The 17,392-nt window shown below is 40.5% G+C and overlaps 1 protein-coding gene across 4 annotated transcripts in view; it reads left to right on the top strand.

Moving 5' to 3' along the window:
• The first annotated feature begins 460 nt into the window (after positions 1–460).
• UGGT1 (UDP-glucose glycoprotein glucosyltransferase 1) overlaps positions 461–17,392 on the top strand; it is a 116,291-nt gene continuing 99,359 nt past the window's right edge. For all 4 annotated transcript variants that reach the window (XM_012130346.5, XM_004004484.6, XM_060411070.1 and 1 more), the window contains exons 1-5: positions 461–701; positions 5,094–5,229; positions 9,750–9,832; positions 12,532–12,662; positions 16,506–16,618. In XM_012130346.5, the coding sequence (XP_011985736.2) occupies positions 647–701; positions 5,094–5,229; positions 9,750–9,832; positions 12,532–12,662; positions 16,506–16,618 (518 nt within the window). In that variant the 5' untranslated portion in view covers positions 461–646. The remainder of the gene's footprint in view (positions 702–5,093; positions 5,230–9,749; positions 9,833–12,531; positions 12,663–16,505; positions 16,619–17,392) is intronic.

Here is a 17,392-nt window from a genome sequence, read left to right as displayed (position 1 = left end):
ATTTTACATAGTAATTTATATTTGCCAAAAAGTAATTCAAAGGACAAAGTAACCCTTGCAGATTAAGCCGCCACTGCCCATACAAAATAAGCAAAAACGTCTCATGAAATTAAAAACAAACAATTTTCTCTGCTCCCTGTAACGGAAGCTATCCAAGATAGTTTGAAATAAAGTCTAAGAAACTCAGAAACATTAAGTCGTTTGGTCCTTTACGGTGCAACAGTGCTTTTAATGGACGAGTTTAAGGAAGCGGGTTCTACCCAGTCTCTTCATGTCGTAAAGCTTCTGTGTCTCAGTTGTCCCCTTACATGTTCACAAACCTCAAAGAACAGCGCCTCCGCAACCAAACTCCGGTAGCAAGGAGATAGGCGGACCCTCTTCGGAAGTAAGATGGCAGTAGCGTGGCGCTCTGGGCGGCCCCGGCCACGACTCTGTAGCCGGAAGTCCTCCGGCGCTAGCCAGTAGGAAGCGGAAGTAAAGGGCGGTCGGCAGCTGGTCTCTCCTTTGCGAGGCCGGCTTGTGAGCAGAGCCGCGGGAAAGGCGCGTGTCGGCCGCTCACTGGCGCAGCTGCTGCCGCCTGCGCCGCTGCCCTGCCCCGCCCCGGCGTTGTCGCAGGTGCCGTCGCGGCCAGAGCGCGGCCCCTGGCATGGGCTGGAAAGGGGATGAGAGCGGCGCGTGTGCAGCTGCAAGACCAGTGACAGGTACCCCTGGGGTTGGAGTGGGGAGGTCTCGCCGGCGGAGAGAGGGTCTGGGGAGCGAGGCCACCGTGTGTCTCGGTCACCTTGATCTTCCGATTCTTTTCTGACTCAGTTTCCCCTCCCGTGTCTCAGCCCTTCCTCTCTGTTCGAGTCCCTCTAGAAGTCCTTCAGTGTTTTCTGGGCAAATCCGGTTTCTGCGAGGGTGGCCGCGGACGCTCTTCATCGGTTTTGCGCCTTCATTGGAGAGCTTTGAAACCCGTGTGCCCAAGTGCAGACGGAGGTGGGGGACGTGTCCTAACACGAATTCAGACCAAGCTTGACCCCAACAAGGTTGAGAGCCAGCGGTTTGCAGGACTCCGGTGGGAAAAGGATGGATCTTTGTATAGATTTATGTTTTCCCTACAGTGAATTCGGGTGGTGAATTTTGTTTACCGTTTTCGTTTGTTTCAAGGAACTGTTGACTGGAAATTGGATGATCCGGTTTCACTTTTAGTGTGGGACCTGCCAGAAGAATAAGATCGCGTACATCGCCAATGAGTTACGTGCGCGAGCTCTTCAGCGTTCCTTGGCCAGGATCTCTAGATTGTTTAGCATTTTTTTTGTGTGTGTGTGTGTGCCAGATTTGAAAACTAGCATAGTTTGTTCATTTGAAGTCTTGGGGTCTTATGCCTTACTGTGTGCTAACTATTTTGAAAACATTCATCGTGCACTTGGCCAGCCAGTTTTAGTGTGATGTTTGAAGACGTTTAAATAGCTGTATGATAGCAACATAAAAGTTGGGTTGATTGTAGCCTTTCCGTTTGACTTGGTTTTGATAAAACTTAGCTGAAACTCATTTTTAATAAAGGAAATAAACATTACTTTCTACGGTAGTATAACTCCTTCACAGTGTGTGTTTAGCTTGAGGGGACTAGATTGAACTATGGAGAAAATTCTAGGTATAAATGTATATTAATTTAACTACTTCAGAAGTAAATTTATTTCTCAAGAAGGGTGCTTCCTAATATTTTTCCTTGCTGTTGTCATATATGTTGAAACTCATCTATTAGCCTGAACCCTTCAGGTGTTTTTTTGAGTTCATTAGCTATTTTCTTCAGTTTAAAAATGGAAAAAGTTGGTGATGACTTAGAACTTTATGCCTTTTCTATTTTTTCAAAAGTGATAAACACTTGCCATAATATAACTTTGATGAATATTTTAAATAAATGAGCAAGAGTGTCTTTAATTTACACTAAAGAAACCAGGCCACACGCTAGATCTTACAGATGAATCATTTGGGCCTGGAACTTACTAAAGACTTTTTAATGTATGCATCATGCCTTAAGTGTGATGCCTATAATCACGCAGTGCCACACTGAAGATTCTGCCAACTGTTAGTTTGCAGACTATTCCTCTTGATAAGCAACCTTGAAGGACTACTAGCGTCACAGTGATATGGGATCTCGGCAAATGAAGGTATCCTCAAACAAAAGACCACTCAGAAAGGTTCTTATTTTGACTTCTGTGAACAGTCTTTTTGTCTGGTGTTACCTGTGGTATCAAGGATGTGGGGTTTGGGTGTGGGAAAGCTGTTCATTAATGTATGGCTTTCCTCCCTTTTCCATCTCTAATGATGCTCTGCTGCACCCCAAGAACTCTATGTCTTTAAAACAGGTCTAGGGGATCTCTGAATGAGTCATGATGCGTAGTTTTCATTTCCACCCTTCTTAAGTCCTAGGCTTTCTGAGCGCCTCTGCTTTTGGCGCCACATCCCTTTTTCTCCCAGTTCTTTTCATTCACCTGTTAAGGAACAGAGTCTGTGTTTGTTTATGTTGAGGGCCTCCTGTGTCCCAGGCATTATGCTAGGCATGTGACTGTGACAGAACTCCCTGCTCTTGAGGTGCTCACATTCTGTCCCCAGAGTCAGCCCCAGTATGGATCTGTCAGGCAGGTTGCTTGATCACACCCTTGGTTCCTTGGTTTCAAGGTGAAACCATACCTCTCTTGGCCATTTGGGACCCAAAGCCTCTGCCCCTAGAAATCCTTGAACTTGCCTTGGGTCTCATAATAAAGCCATATGGTCAGTCTAGGTCTGGACATTAAGAACCCCTTCTTAAAGCCAGGGCAGAGAGCATGGTATTATAGAACTTTTGAAAACAGGCAGGTGTAGGTTCCAAGAATTGCTATTTATTAGGCAAGTTACTTAGCCTCTCTGAATTCCCATTTTCTTATTTTTAAAGTGGGGGTAATAGTGTTTCACCCATCATGCAGCATTTTTATGGACTGTCTGCCGTTTGCCAGGCACTGCTGTTTACTGAGGTGAGCAGAGTGGAGCAGGCCTTGTGTGGACAGGCTGGGGAACATGCTGTTTGCAGAGCTCTTGGCAGTGGCGCAGTCCAGAGTGATTCCGCCTCTAGTAATTGCTCAGTAAATGTGAGTGTCTGCCCGGGTGGAGTGGGGAGGAGCCGCCTCCTCACTCTCTGCATGCAGTCTATCTGGGAGTACTGTTCAGTGGCATCCAGTTTCTCATCTGGAATCATCACTGTTGGGGGTGACATATCTAGGTCCCTGCAGGAAAAATTGTGAACACAGCTGTAGCATTATCACTGCTTGAACATAGTTCGTATGCGCTGCCTCTGGTTTAGAAACTTACTGATTTTGGGGTAGGATTTTAAAAAGTTTTTGTTGGCGCAGTGGTAAAGAATCTGCTTGCCAATGCAGGAGACGCAGGTTCAGTCCCTGGGTTGGGAAGATCCCCTTGAGGAGGAAATGGCAACCTGCTCCAGTATTCTTGCCTGGAAAATTCCATGGACAGGGGAGCCTGGCAGGCGACAGTCCACAGGGTCACAGAGCTGGAAGCAACTGAGCGGGCAGGAACTATAGCTGATTTACAGTGCTGTGTTAGTCTTTGCAGCAGAGTGTTTCTTTCCCCCTCTAGCCACAGAGCATACATTTCCAAGGAATGTTTTTGGGGCCTTGTAATAGTGCTGAGCTGTTATTCTATAGTTTAGAAGATAGTTTCTAGATTCTTTTCCTTATGACGTTTTGCTAGATGGGTTAGTTTTTGTGTAGTACTTGGCACATTACAAAGTGACTTTCGCTACAAAGTGACTTTTGTTACAAAGTGATTTCATGTTGCCTTCTCATCCCCGCAGATACTGTTATTCTTATTTTAGAGAGTGGGAGACTAAGGGTAAGGGCGGGGGAGTTATTAGGTAACATGCTTGAGGTTAAACTGTTGGTAACTAGCAAACTCAGGAGTTGATCATAGGTCTCTATTACTAACCCATGTCTGTTCTATCAGGAGGAGCAGGTTTCTGAGGCTGCAGCCCATGAACCTCCCGGGGAGGGTGTCTCAGAGAGTTCTTGAGTGGCCCGAAATTGTATGTAACAGTTTGGGTCCTTGCTTGCCCCCTCTGCAGGAAATGTCAGTAACTTTTGCTACTTCGGGAGAAGAGCCTACATCATTTCCAGTTTCCTCTCCGTGCCCCCCACCTCCCCAACCCCCGCACCCTCCCAAGCCAGGACTTACCTGCTAGCAGGTTTCATTGTCAGAGGTCTGGTTTGGTTAGTCCTAGTCTTTATTAATGTTGATTTAAAAAAAAAAAAATCTGTTTATAAATGGGGCTTCCCTGGTGGCTGAGGGTAAAGAATCCACCTACGATGCAGAAGACAGGGGGTTCGATCCCTGAGTCAGGAAGATTCTCTGGAGAAGGAAATAGCAACCCACTTCAATATTCTTGCCTGGGAAATACTATGGATGGAGAGCCTGGCAGACTCCGCGGGGTTACAAGAGACAGACACAGCTTAGCACCTGAACAACTACACGTTTATAAGTGGGACATTCCTATTAATTTTTTTGTTTCCCAAGAAGCCAACAGTGCCTGAACTTCAGACTCTTTTAAAAGCAGCTTTTTGGGCTTCCCTGGTTGCTCAGTGGTGAAGAATTCGCCTGCCAATGTAGGAGACATGGGTTTGATTCCTGGTCTGGAGGATTCCACGTGCCATGTGGCAACTTAGCTGGCGCACCACAGCTGCTGAGTCTATGCTCTAGAGCCCGGGAACCACAACCACTGGCCCCGACGCTGCGACTGCTGAAGCCCACACGCCCTCGGGCCCTTGTTCCACAGCAGGAGAAGCCTACTCAGCGAGAGGCTAACATCTCTGATTGGCATAGGCACCAGGAGATGAAGTGCAGCCTTTGTAGCAAAGAGTGTAATGAACTACACACCTTTAGTTGTGTGTCAGTAATCAACTAACATATATTGACTATCTGTAGATAGTGTGTGCTGTTATATTTTGGAAACATTTTTATTTCTATCACAATCATGTTTTTTTTTTTTTTGTCTCTAAGTATTAAGATTGAGGTTGAAACATTGCCTTGTAGAAAAATCTTTTTTTTCCTCCCTTTTCTAGGACTTTGCTGTAAAATGGGCCTTCTGCCTATGCTTATTGGACTATGGCTGTTTTCCTCAGTTAAGGCAGATTCAAAAGCCATTACGACCTCTCTTACAACAAAATGGTTTTCCACTCCATTGTTATTAGAAGCCAGGTAAGAAGACATGTTTTTTTCCTTTCCACACGTTTAAGTGAAAATGTGGGCTCTGCCAGTGAATATTTGGGAGCTTTTAGGGAGTGGGATTCTTATTATGCATTTAGTAAGAGCCCCATTCAGCGTGCACCATGCTGTGTACCCGCCACAGGCTGAGAGAACACAGATTCTGCCGGCAGGCTAGGACTGCACTGATGACAGAGATCCTTAGGGACTTCTTTAGACAGATCCACTGAATTGGTTAAGTTATTATGGTGTCTTCCAGGAAGAGTATAAATATGCTAATAAGGGAAGAGAGTGTTGTACTTAAAGGAAAATTTCTGTTTATTTGAACAGGGTGCTAAGGGGTGTTTAATACGAGAAAGAGAAGAAAGCTTGTTGAGGTGCAGGTGGAGGATATACCCCTCCTGAGAACTTGGAAGGAGACAGACCCCAGATAAAAGAGTACAGGGGGGAGCTGAGAAAGTGGCCACATCTAATCTGATGTTAGCTTCTCCAAAATCAGGATGCAGTTAATCAAGTTGTTATCTGACAGTTAAAATTGGTAGCATCTTTCACTCTTAGCATTTTCTAAAACAATGATATGTCTCAAAGTTGACAGTTGTCTTTGGGCAGCATTTCCTGAAACATGCTGGACCCTAGTCTCCTACCCCATGTACCTCGGTATCATCTGGGGCTTCAGGAAACTCTGGAAGACAGGTTCTTGCCTGTTTGCCTTCTGCCGCATGCAGCCGTTTCTACTTCTGCTGTGTTCCGGGGTCTTGGTGCAGAAAATGAGTTTCAAAGGCCTAGGCCTTGAAGGGATTTAGAGTGTAGTGAATATGCAGTAAGTCACACCAAGTTTCCCACCGTTACCTCTCAAACTAGAAGAGATTCTCTGGTCTGGGGAGTATGGAAGAAAATGAAACTTGAAGGAAACTTGACAACCCTTCAGTGAACCACAAGAAGGAGTTAGTAGACAGGTTGTAGAAACCATACGTATGTTTGTAGGGGAAACAAGAAAACATGCATCTCAGTTTCTCAGTAAAGAAGATTGCCCAAACTTGGGGAAAAAAAAAAAGAAAATGTCCTTCAAATTGGTAAAGTAAAATATAGTCAATGATTTCTTGGAAGGTTTTATAAACCAAATATACTTTTTAGTAAATGGTTGTTATATAAGTATAATCAGATACCTGTCTTTTAGTCAGTTTTTTTGTTTATAGAGGGAAGCTTATTTTTATTGTATCTCAAATAACATATAGCTAGGACCTATAGCGAATCTTTCTAAAGCATACATTTAGGTAGGTGAAAGATAAACATTTAGTAATTTTAGAATTTGATAGAGCTGGAAATTTGAACTGTTCATCAGTTAACTTTGTGGTCTATCTTTGTGACCTTTAACTTAGAATTTTATCTTCTCACATCTTTCCTTAATCCCTAGAAAGATGTGAACAAAGTGTTTGTTGTATTGATAGTGTACCTCCTAAGGAAGAGCCTCCTTTGTATTGAGGAGAGGCTGGAAGGAACATGACTTGCTGAGGAGCCTTCCAACTTTCTGCTGAACAGACTTTCTGCCGTCCCTTCTCCATGCCCCCCTCTCCTCAGCAGTTAAAGGGCAGCAGAAACAAACCCCAGGCCCTAACAACCCCCATGCCCGCTCCACCAGACCCCACTGCTTATATGTCATAGTGATGTTACAATAACTAGATAGATAAATAAGCCGAGCCCCTTGTTAGATCTTGGGTGTTTGTAGCAGTGAAGTGTGAAGGCATATGAGGTCCGAGACTGCCTGGACTAGGACTCTTATAACTAACTGAATTTTTTTTCTTCCTTCTACTCATCTTATTTTGGATGATTTGTCTGATGTCAGTCTAAGTCATTGAGATTTACTACTACTTTACAAATAAGTTTGTGTTGCTATCTGTAATAGATGTTTTAAGATATTCTGCTTAATAGTCATAACTGGGTTACATCCCATTACTCTTACTTATACTAACAAACTTACTGGTGTTTGTATATTTTCTTAGAAGAGTCTTATGGCATATACTTATGGACTTTTGAGAAAGTATGCTCAAGTTGTCAGCCTTAATTAATCAATGTTTTTCAGTTCTTTGATCTCAGTGAAGTGAGTATTATAAACTATTTCCTTCACCCCAGTTTACCCATAACAAACATAGCCGCTTTTCATGACATCCTGGCCATTTGCCATTTGGGTTCACTATTTTAGTTTTCCTTTGTGGCTATTTACAGATAGTTTGCTAGGGTAATGGGATGAGTAGACAACTCAAAACTATGCTGTGCTTGTTTGGAACCACTCCATATTCACCTCCAGAGCTGGCTGAGGCCACCATCCTTCCCTCCCGCATCCACGGCAGACATTGATGGTGGGTCACAGCACGTCCATGGTGGGAGGCTGAAGGGTCAGATATTTCCCCATACGTCGAGGCGTGCAGTTAACACAGACATTTTGCTTTCCTTGCTTCTGGCCCTTAGGGACTGAAAATATTCCCGTGTGTATTTTTAGATTGGACCTGATGCTAATGAAGGGTTTGTAGCTTCTGATTGTCCACCAATATTTAATTGAAGTAGAGCCCTGAATATGTTTTGAGCAGCTATAGTTACTAACAGAAACATTGTATAAATAAAGTTCTGTTATTAAAATTGAAGCAATCATTTATTGAATGCATAAACATTATAATGGCCTGAGAATGCAGCTTGAAAGATTTGAGTGATTGAGACTGGAATGTAAATTCCAGAGTTTTCTTTTACTACCTCTATGCCCTTAAGAAAGCTAATATATTTATAAGTGGAGAAAATGTTATATATGATGTGCTCTCTCTGCCTGTCACCTAGTTGTAGCGATTGTCAACTCAAGTCCGATAACCATAACTATCACTGCCCTCCTGCCTTCTCCCACTAAGACATTATAAAGCAAATCCCAGACATCGTAGAATTTCATCTGTAAAACCTGATTTTTCACTCAGTGGAATAGATATCAGAAGCTAAAAAACAGTTTAGAGCGAAAAGCAAACAAATTGAAGCATACTGTAAGCAAATGGCAGCATTCCTTTTAACAGTATCTTGTACTGTTCTTATCTTCCATCGGTTAGTTCAGTGGATCTGGTAATTAATTTTCTTAAGACTGTTTGACACTTAGACATTGTAAGATGTATTTATGCATTGGGGTGAGAAAGAATGGATGTTTATGTTTTCCTGTAATTATATGAAAGTATGTATTTATGTGCATATGGCCTTTGTAGGAGGGCCTTAGCTTAAGTGAACCCTTGTCTCACAACTAATGAGTGTATTACTTCTCTCCCTTCTGCTCACTTATCTTGTGAATGCTGCTTTAATTCATGAATTTAGCATTTAATTACACATTATAATCTGTTGCAAAGAGTCGGACACGACTGAGTGACTGAACTGAACTGAATCTGTCTTAATACCTGTAAGACATTAATAGACTGTAAGCTGTTATAAGATGTGTGTGATGTTTGTGTCAGTTACTCGAAAGCCTAGAAAAATGCCACATTCAAGGAGGCACTAATTTAATACATTATTATAATGGGTATTTTCAGAAACCTATTTTTAGAGAAGCTGTGCATTACCAGGAAATGTTTCTTATTTTTCCCATATTTCTGTGTCTAGCTGTGGAGTAGAGTGAGAGTTGTACATCCCAGTGTTGACAAGTAATGGGAAAGTCTTCCTTTGGCTAGGTAAGCTGAGATCCAGATCTGTAGTTTGCTCTAAGACAGGGAAAGACCACCACTACATTGGTATGGTTTGGAGGAGAAGATAACCGATTTACATGAATCATTCAATGAGTACCTGCTTTTTCTTCTTGTGATCTTAAAGGCCCTGAATGAAGGGAAGTGGAGAATAGCCATTATTTTATTTTAGGTCGGTACAGTAAAGTCAAGGAAAAAATTAAAATGGCATTAAGTTCTGAGACCTGATTTTATTAAATCAGTACTAACTTTAAAATTTGATGGCCTTTAAAGTTTGGATTTATGGATGTAAAAAGATTGCAGCATGCTGCCTTCAGTCTCCTAGAGATGTTTCTAGGATTCATGTTTTCCTCAGGAGAACCTTAGGCGAAACATATTGTTTTGTTCTTTGTAAGTCTTTCAGAAAATGAGTGAGCAGAACTAGTACTAGAATTATAAATTCCTAATTCTGCTTCCACTACTGACAGCATTTTCACAAATGAGATTTCATAACCTTTCTTTATATTGGGACTTCCCTGTTGTTACAACATTTCTATTATTCTAGGATTCTTAAGGAATACTTATGAAGCTATTAAGTGAATAAACTATGAAGCTAATTATTAGTAGCTAATAAGCTAGTAAGATTTGCCTAAAATTAGGAAATATTTTATTGAAATATATTACATATGTTCATATAAAATATATATTATCAAAACCAACCTTTGGACATTTGGAAACTTAAAAGCTTATTTTTACTCTCCTTAGTAATGTAACTTATATTGGAAGATTTTTATTAAGTTGTTTTATTTCTGATATTTCCCCCTTTTCTCTCAGTGAGTTTTTAGCAGAAGACAGTCAAGAGAAATTTTGGGATTTTGTAGAAGCCAGTCAAGATATCGGATCATCAGATCATCACGGTAAAATAGAAGCAGATGCTTCTTTGACTTTGGTGTCTGGGAATATATTAAAAATTTGGTCTCTTTCAGGGTATGGTGGCATGGCAATTAATGAAAAACATTTTTATCTTTAATGAGTAGAATTGTCGTGGCAGCCAGCAGAGCCAACACAAACTAGTAATTGTTTTTGAAAAAGTTTACAACTTTGGCAATAAGAATTGCCTTTGATTCCCCCAGCCTTGTGTTTTGATTTTTTGTGTTCTTTTATTGAAAGTGCTATGTGATTATTTTGCAGAGGTCAAATTTATTTAGAATCATTTAGCATCTACATAATAACCATCAGATTTGATTCGCGTTCTTTTGTTATGAACTAATTACTCAACTGATCTGTTATCTGTTAAGTTTCTTCTCATTGAGTGCCATCCAAAATGTTTTCCATTATGCATGCCAACCACTCACAACTAGAGTGTCAAGGTGTCAAATGAATGTAAACTGTATACTTGTTTAGTTTTTGATGAGCTTTCACAAACGTTTTCTAATTCAGTGTAAACTATATAGAATATGGACATTAATACTCAAAGATGCTGATCCAGGAGTAGCTAAAGCCTTGAATATTGCGTTGACAGGCATAAGTCCTTGTTGAAGTGAAAGTGTGTACAAATTGTAAATTTGTGACTGCTGTTAATGTTTGAATTGATTTTTAACTTTATGATTTAAAAAATTAGAGCATATTTAAAAAGTGAAGTCTAAATCTTGTTTGCAGTTTAAATATGTAAAAGTTTTGCACAAGCATCTGTAAGCTTTAGTTAAATAATTTAGAGTCAACTGGAATTGTTCAAGTAACCAAAAAAAATTATTTTAGTTTACAATTTTGTAAAACAAATTTATGAAAGTGGGTTTTATAGTGAAATTTGAACTCTGACATTTAAAATGAAAGTTCTTCAGTATAAATGCTAGTGTGTTTTTGGTTGAAGTTAGGAGAGTATGAATTCTTGGAAGTGACCATAAAAGTATATTAAACACTTTATTTGAAATATTATTCATAGTCCTAACACCCAAAGATAGTCACTTTTAACACTCTGGCAACATTCCCTTGTGGCTCAGACGATAAAGCATCTGCCTACAATGCAGAAGACCTGGGTTCAATCCCTGGGTTGGGAAGATCTCCTGGAGAAGGAAATGGCAATCCACTCCAGTATTCTTGCTTGGAAAATCCCATGGACGGAGGAGCCTGGTAGGCTACAGTCCATGGGGTCGCAAAGAGTTGGACACAACTGAGTGACTTCACAAAACATTTTAAGACATTTCTTTCTGATCTCTTTTGCTGCTTTGAAGGTGCTAATGTCACACAGAACCTTTTACATTTTGCTTTTTAAAATGTTAAATATTTTTCTTAAAATTTTCAAAAATATATAATAGTAGTTTAAAAGTCAAAGCTTCACATACCTGAAACTATCATAATATTGTTAATCAACTATACTTCATTATAAAGTAAAATTTTAGAAGAAAAACCAAAGCTGTATAAAAGGCTATACAGAGAAAAATCTTGTTCCTTCTGTTTCTCTTGGCTTTTTATAACCACTTAAAATTAATTTGTTTAGCCTTCAGTATTTTTTTGTTCTTCTTCTTTTTTTTTTTTACAACTATTGAGTTGACCAAAAATTCGTTCAGGTTTTTCCATATTATTTTATAGGAAAACCTGAATAACCTTTTTGGCCAATCCAATACATAAGTATGTATTCTTATTTCTTATTCTTCCTAACAGTAAGAAAAAATAGTGTACTAAATATATTGTTTTGTACCTTATGATTTTCGTTTAATATATCCTGGGGATTTTTTTTTATACTGCTACACGTATTTTTCCCCCAGACAATTTGTTTCAATTGTTTGTTTTAATGCCTCTCCCCAAACCATCGTTTCATTAGCATTCTTTAATATCTTGTGCTTCCTCATTACATTGCTCAGCCTTGTCAGGTTGTTTGAATAGATAACTTGTGCCAGGGGACACAAGGACACATCATAGTTTCTGTGTGCAGGGGCTCACAGACTATTGCGGGGGTAGTTAGGGATCAAGTGAACGAGTGAACAGTGGGCTAAGTGAGAGAGGTAAGCGAAGAAATAGGGGAGCAAAGAAGAGATGAACATGATTGATTGAAGTGTGGGGGTCGGGGCTGGGAATGCCTCCGTGGGATAGGTGCTCTCATAAACTGAGTTCTTCCTGAGGAAGAAGGTGGAGTTAGTCATCCAGGTAAGTGGGAAAATCTCAGTCCAGGGAGAGGGAATAGTGAAAAAGGACTGAAGAGAGGAAGAGTCCAATTGCACAGTATACTCTTAAGTAATTCTAAGCATTTGACAACAGCTCAAGACAGTATGCTTTGCTTCCCTGGTGGCTCAGGAGGTTAAAGAGTTCTCCTGCAGTGTGGTAGAGCCGAGTTTGATCCCTGGGTCAGAAAGATTCCCTGGAGAAGGGAATGGTTACCCACTCCAGTATTCTTGCCTGGAGAATTCCATGGATAGAGGAACCTCAAGGACTGCAGTCCATGGGGTTGCAAAAGAGTCAGACAAGACTGAGAAACTAACACTTTCACTTTGCAAGACAGTATAGTGGTAACATTTTGCAATCATAAGCTTTTGTAACACATAGCTTTATACTTTATGAGCTATCTTATTTGGATACCTGTAGTCATATAGAACTATTTTGGTTGGTATTCTTCTGACAGGTACTGATTACTCCTATTATCATGCAATATTGGAAGCTGCATTTCGGTTTCTGTCACCACTACAGCAGAATTTGTTGAAATTCTGTCTGTCTCTCCGCTCCTACTCAGCTACAATACAAGCCTTCCAGCAGGTGAGTTCAGTGCTTCCACGTGACAGGACTTTTTTAGGGGTTGTATCACATGATTGGATGTATTGCAGTTGTCCTGTCATTGTGTTACAGCACTGTACCTTTTCTACCTGAAATTTTCTAGGATTTATGATTTGTTTGTAAATAATGAGCAAAACTGATGATGTGAAATCTTCAAATAACATATAAAAAAGGTCCATCTAGTCAAGGCTATGGTTTTTCCAGTAGTCATGTATAGATGTGAGAGTTGGACTATAAAGCAAGCTGAGTGCTGAGGAATTGATGCTCTTGAACTGTGGTGTTGGAGAAGACTCTTGAGAGTCCCTTGGATAGCACGGAGATCCAGCCAGTCCATTCTGAACGAGATCTGTCCTGGGTATTCATTGGAAGGACTGATGCTGAAGCTGAAACTCCAATACTTTGGCCACCTGATGTAAAGAGTTGACGCACTGGAAAAGACCCTGATGCTGGGAAAGATTGAGGGCAGGAGGAGAAGGGGACGACAGAGGATGAGATGGTTGGATGGCATCACCGACTCAATGGACATGAATTTGGGTGGATTCCAGGAGCTGTTGATGGACAGGGAGGCCTGGCGTGCTGCGGTTCATGGGGTTGCAAAGAGTTGGACACGACTGAGCGACTGAACTGAACTGAACTGATTTTGCGCTTATTGTCATTTAAGGAAAAAAATGCCTATGCAAAAAACCTGAAACTACAGACTTCATTTATATAGCACAGCCGAAGAGAGAGATGCAGTTTTGCTAAAGCAATTACCCCTGAGGGTGATCACAGTCTGTAGATCACAGGAGAACAGCAGATAGGAAATGTGAAGAAATATTACAGGGTTATAGTCAGGAAAAGCTAGAATGTGAAAGACTTCATGGCAAAATGATCTGATTTTATCAACAAATACATTAAAAAAAGAAAAGAGGGAAGGAGGAACTTCAAGAGAAACTTAAAAATGTGTCACCTTAATGTAATGTGTGGATCTTACTGGATTTTGAGTTGAACAAACTTGTAAAAAAAATAGAGAGCAAGAGAATCAAAGCTGTTTGTACACTGGTTGTATGTTTGATATAAAAGAAATGCTAATTTTAAAACCATTTTTTAATTCTGAAATGAAACTGGTGTAGACAGCAACTCATAAGAAATGTATAGTGTGATGCATTATGATGAAGGGAACACGTTTGTGATTTTCACCCAGGTCAAGAAATTGAACTTGACTCAGCACCGTGGAAGCCCTTTATGTGCTGTGTCCCCACCACGGCTGACTTTTGCCCTGCAAAAGGAGTCACTTTCTTCTTTTGGAATCATCTGCTGTTTTCTTTTAAAAAAATCCTTTCATTGCTCAAGAGTGCCTCTCCATACAGTAGAGTTTAGTTTTCTCAGTTTTTTTAATAAATTTATTAATTTTGGGGGGGAGTGTGTTCTCTTAATTTATAGGTTCTCCCTCCGTCCCTCTCTTTTCTGTTGAGTAACTTACACAGTTTGCCCTATACATATTTTTTTAGCCACACCAGGTGGCTTACCAGGGGATCTTTGTTCCCCAGCCAGGGATTGTACCTGAGCCCTAGCAGTGGAAGTGTTGAGTCCTAACCACTGGACTCCCATGGAATTCCCAGTATGTCGCTCTCACTGCAGAATTTTTCTTGTAAGGCTAAGAGTGTTATTCTGCTCTTTCCCCTCCTCTTTTCTTACAGTATGGCATTTGACACTGAGACTTTCTCTGCTCAATTTGATGTGAAATTTGTTTTCTTTAACTTCCCTGGTTCCCTGTCCTGTTGATTTTAGGTTTTGTTAAAATATGGTGACTTTAAAAAAAGGTAGCTTGCTTTTTGAAATTTCCTGACTCTGTTCCCTTCTTCAGCTTTTATTTGGACTTTTTCTTTTATTGTCTCTTATTTCTGTCCTACTCAAGTATTATTCTACCCTCAAAAGTTTCTCCTTTGCGTGGGGCCCTTCCCTGGAAGGGAGTCCTAGCTTGTGAGTTCCACGTTCGCAGAGCTCAGACTGCCATGTGCTTACCTAATGTTAGGCTGAACAAAACCAGTTGGTCCATCATACTTGGCCAGTGAAAACCTGTTAGCTGTTTCAGGGTTTTCTTATTCTCAGAATCATTAGAATCTCTGCAGTTCTTTTTTATATTTTATATCAGGGAGATTTCTTTCCCCCTGGCTTTGTCATAGATGTGGTCCATTGGTTTCTGTTTTCATTTTTGCTCTGATGAGGGCACTAGGGAAGACTGAAAACCTGTGCTGCCAGTGGCCATCAATATGGAACTGTATGACTTTTTTTTAGTTGTTTATTTTAAAGCTTGAGATACTGTTTATTTATTTTTTGGCTGTGGTGGGTCTTCCTTGCTGCATGAGGGCTTTCTCTAGTTGTGACTAGCAGGGGCTGCTGTTAGTTGCGGTGCAAAGGCTTCTCACTACAGTGACCTCTTTTGTGGAGCGCGGCCTCTAGGGTGCGTGGGCTAAGGTAGCTGTGGCTCACGGGCTCTAGAGCAATGGATGAGTAGTTGTGGTGCCTGGGCTTAGTTGCTCCGTGGCCTGTGGGATTGTCCTGGACCAGGGATTGAACTGGTGTCCTTTGCATTGCAAGGCAGATTCCTAACCACTGGACCACCAGAGAAATTACTTGTTAAAAGTGATAATGGTGGTATGTTTTTAAAAGAAATCTCTGTGTTTGGGGAGTTCCTTGATGGTCTAGAGGTTATGTTTTTGGGCTTTCACTGCCATGGCCCAGGTTTAATCTCTGTTAAGTGAAACTGAGATTCTGCAAGCCACGTGGTGTGGCCAAAAAAACTAAACGAATAATTTTTGTGTTTTATTGAGAGATAACTGAAACATGCATGAAATGTTATTTGGAGTGCATATCAAAATGATCCAATAAAGTGTGGTAGGAAAGTGGAGGAAATAAGATTTGGCCATAAATTGATAATTACTGAAATACTCATCATGGGTACATGGGAGTACTGTATTGTACTATTCTTTCTTTTTACAAATAGAAGTTTGGAAGTTTTGTAATAACTTAAAAAAAAGACAAAGAATGTAATGAAAAGTTTTAATGTTCATTTTTCATGGCAAGCTTTCCATTTCTTCCCCTCTTTTCTTAGTTATTTGTATTCCAGCCATAGAAAAGAACATTCACTAAGAATACGTTAAATAAATGACATCAGTGCAAACAGCAGTGCTTGTCATCACGCCCTCTCTCCCATTTCTCTACGCTCATGCATCTCGGGGTGTCTCTCATTAAGGTTGTGGGTGGACTTGTGTTGTTGTGCCTTGGCGGTAGTGCATTTTCCTCTGAACACACCCCATAACTCATTCAACCTTTCTTTTAAATGTCTTACTGTGCTCCGTGGGTGATTTTTGCCTTTCCATATATACTCTGTTTTCGGTCCTGTTGGCTTTTTAGATGCACTGTCATTCTTCCTGTTTCAGGGAGGGGCTTTGCATTAATCTGCATATTAGACTGAAGACTGCATTGTTACACTGTGACACCTACAGCTGACATTCGTAAGCTTAGTTTTCTGCAAGGTACATATTCTATTCCCTGGATAGCTTTTGATGTCTTCTAAGATAGATTTTTAAAGTTCTGTGTTCAGAATAACAATAACACCTACTTCGTGGAGTGATACTGGGAGGAGCTAGGTGAACTAGTATAATGAGGAAAGTAGTGAAGCGTAGAGCTCTTACTCCTGTCACGTAATAAATGTTCAGTAGATGTTGCCTTTGTTTCCACTGATGTCTTATTATTATTTTATTACCTATTTAGAATATTTATTTTTTATCTTGTCTTTGGTTAGAAATTATTTTTAAAAATGTCTTGTATCTTAAATGACAGATAGCAGCTGATGAACCGCCACCAGAAGGATGTAATTCATTTTTTTCAGTGCATGGAAAGACGACTTGTGATTTTGATACCCTTGAGACTCTTCTACTAACAGCTTCTGAAAGGTACATTTGTGTTTATTTAAGTGTCATGCATTCATTGTGCTTTCTTCTGATTTTTCTTGTGGGGTTTGTAGTTCGTAAATATAGTGGTTTAGAATATGGATTCTGGAACCAGACTGACTAGATTTAAATCCCAACTCCATCACTTAAAATAGTTTTGCCTACTTAAGCAAATTATATAACCTTTCTTTCCTCATCTTGTTTCAAAATAGAGATAATAAAAGTACTTACTGTTGTTTGCTGCTGCTGCTAAGTCATTTCAGTCGTGTCCGAGTCTGTGCGACCCCATAGACGGCAGCCCATCGGGCTCCCCCGTCCCTGGGATTCTCCAGGCAAGAACACTGGAGTGGGTTGCCATTTCCTTCTCCAATGCATGAAAGTGAAAAGTGAAAGTGAAGTCGCTCAGTCGTGTCCGACTCTTGGCGACCCCATGGACTGCAGCCTACCAGGCTCCTCCGTCCATGGGACTCTCCAGGCAAGAGTACTGGAGTAGGATGCCATTGTAATGACTATATCAGAGAGGTTACAAGGCTTTTTCATCAGCTTAGTAAAGAATATTCTGTGTATTAAAACCAGTGCCTGGAGTAATGATAATAATGGTAATGAGCTTTAAGGATAGTATTACTTTCAGCCAAAGGAGATTATTTAATATAATTGCAAGCTTAATTTGAATATTAAGTTGGTAATGGCTGACTTTTTTACTTGAAGGTAGGTTTCCTGTGATGGACGAATAATAGGTCCTTCTTGCTCTCTGGCTAGGGCAGTAACCGCTCTGGA

This window comes from Ovis aries, chromosome 2, assembly GCF_016772045.2.
Source record: "Ovis aries strain OAR_USU_Benz2616 breed Rambouillet chromosome 2, ARS-UI_Ramb_v3.0, whole genome shotgun sequence".
NCBI classification, from domain to species: Eukaryota; Metazoa; Chordata; class Mammalia; order Artiodactyla; family Bovidae; genus Ovis; species Ovis aries.
This window is presented reverse-complemented; position numbering and strand designations above follow the sequence as displayed.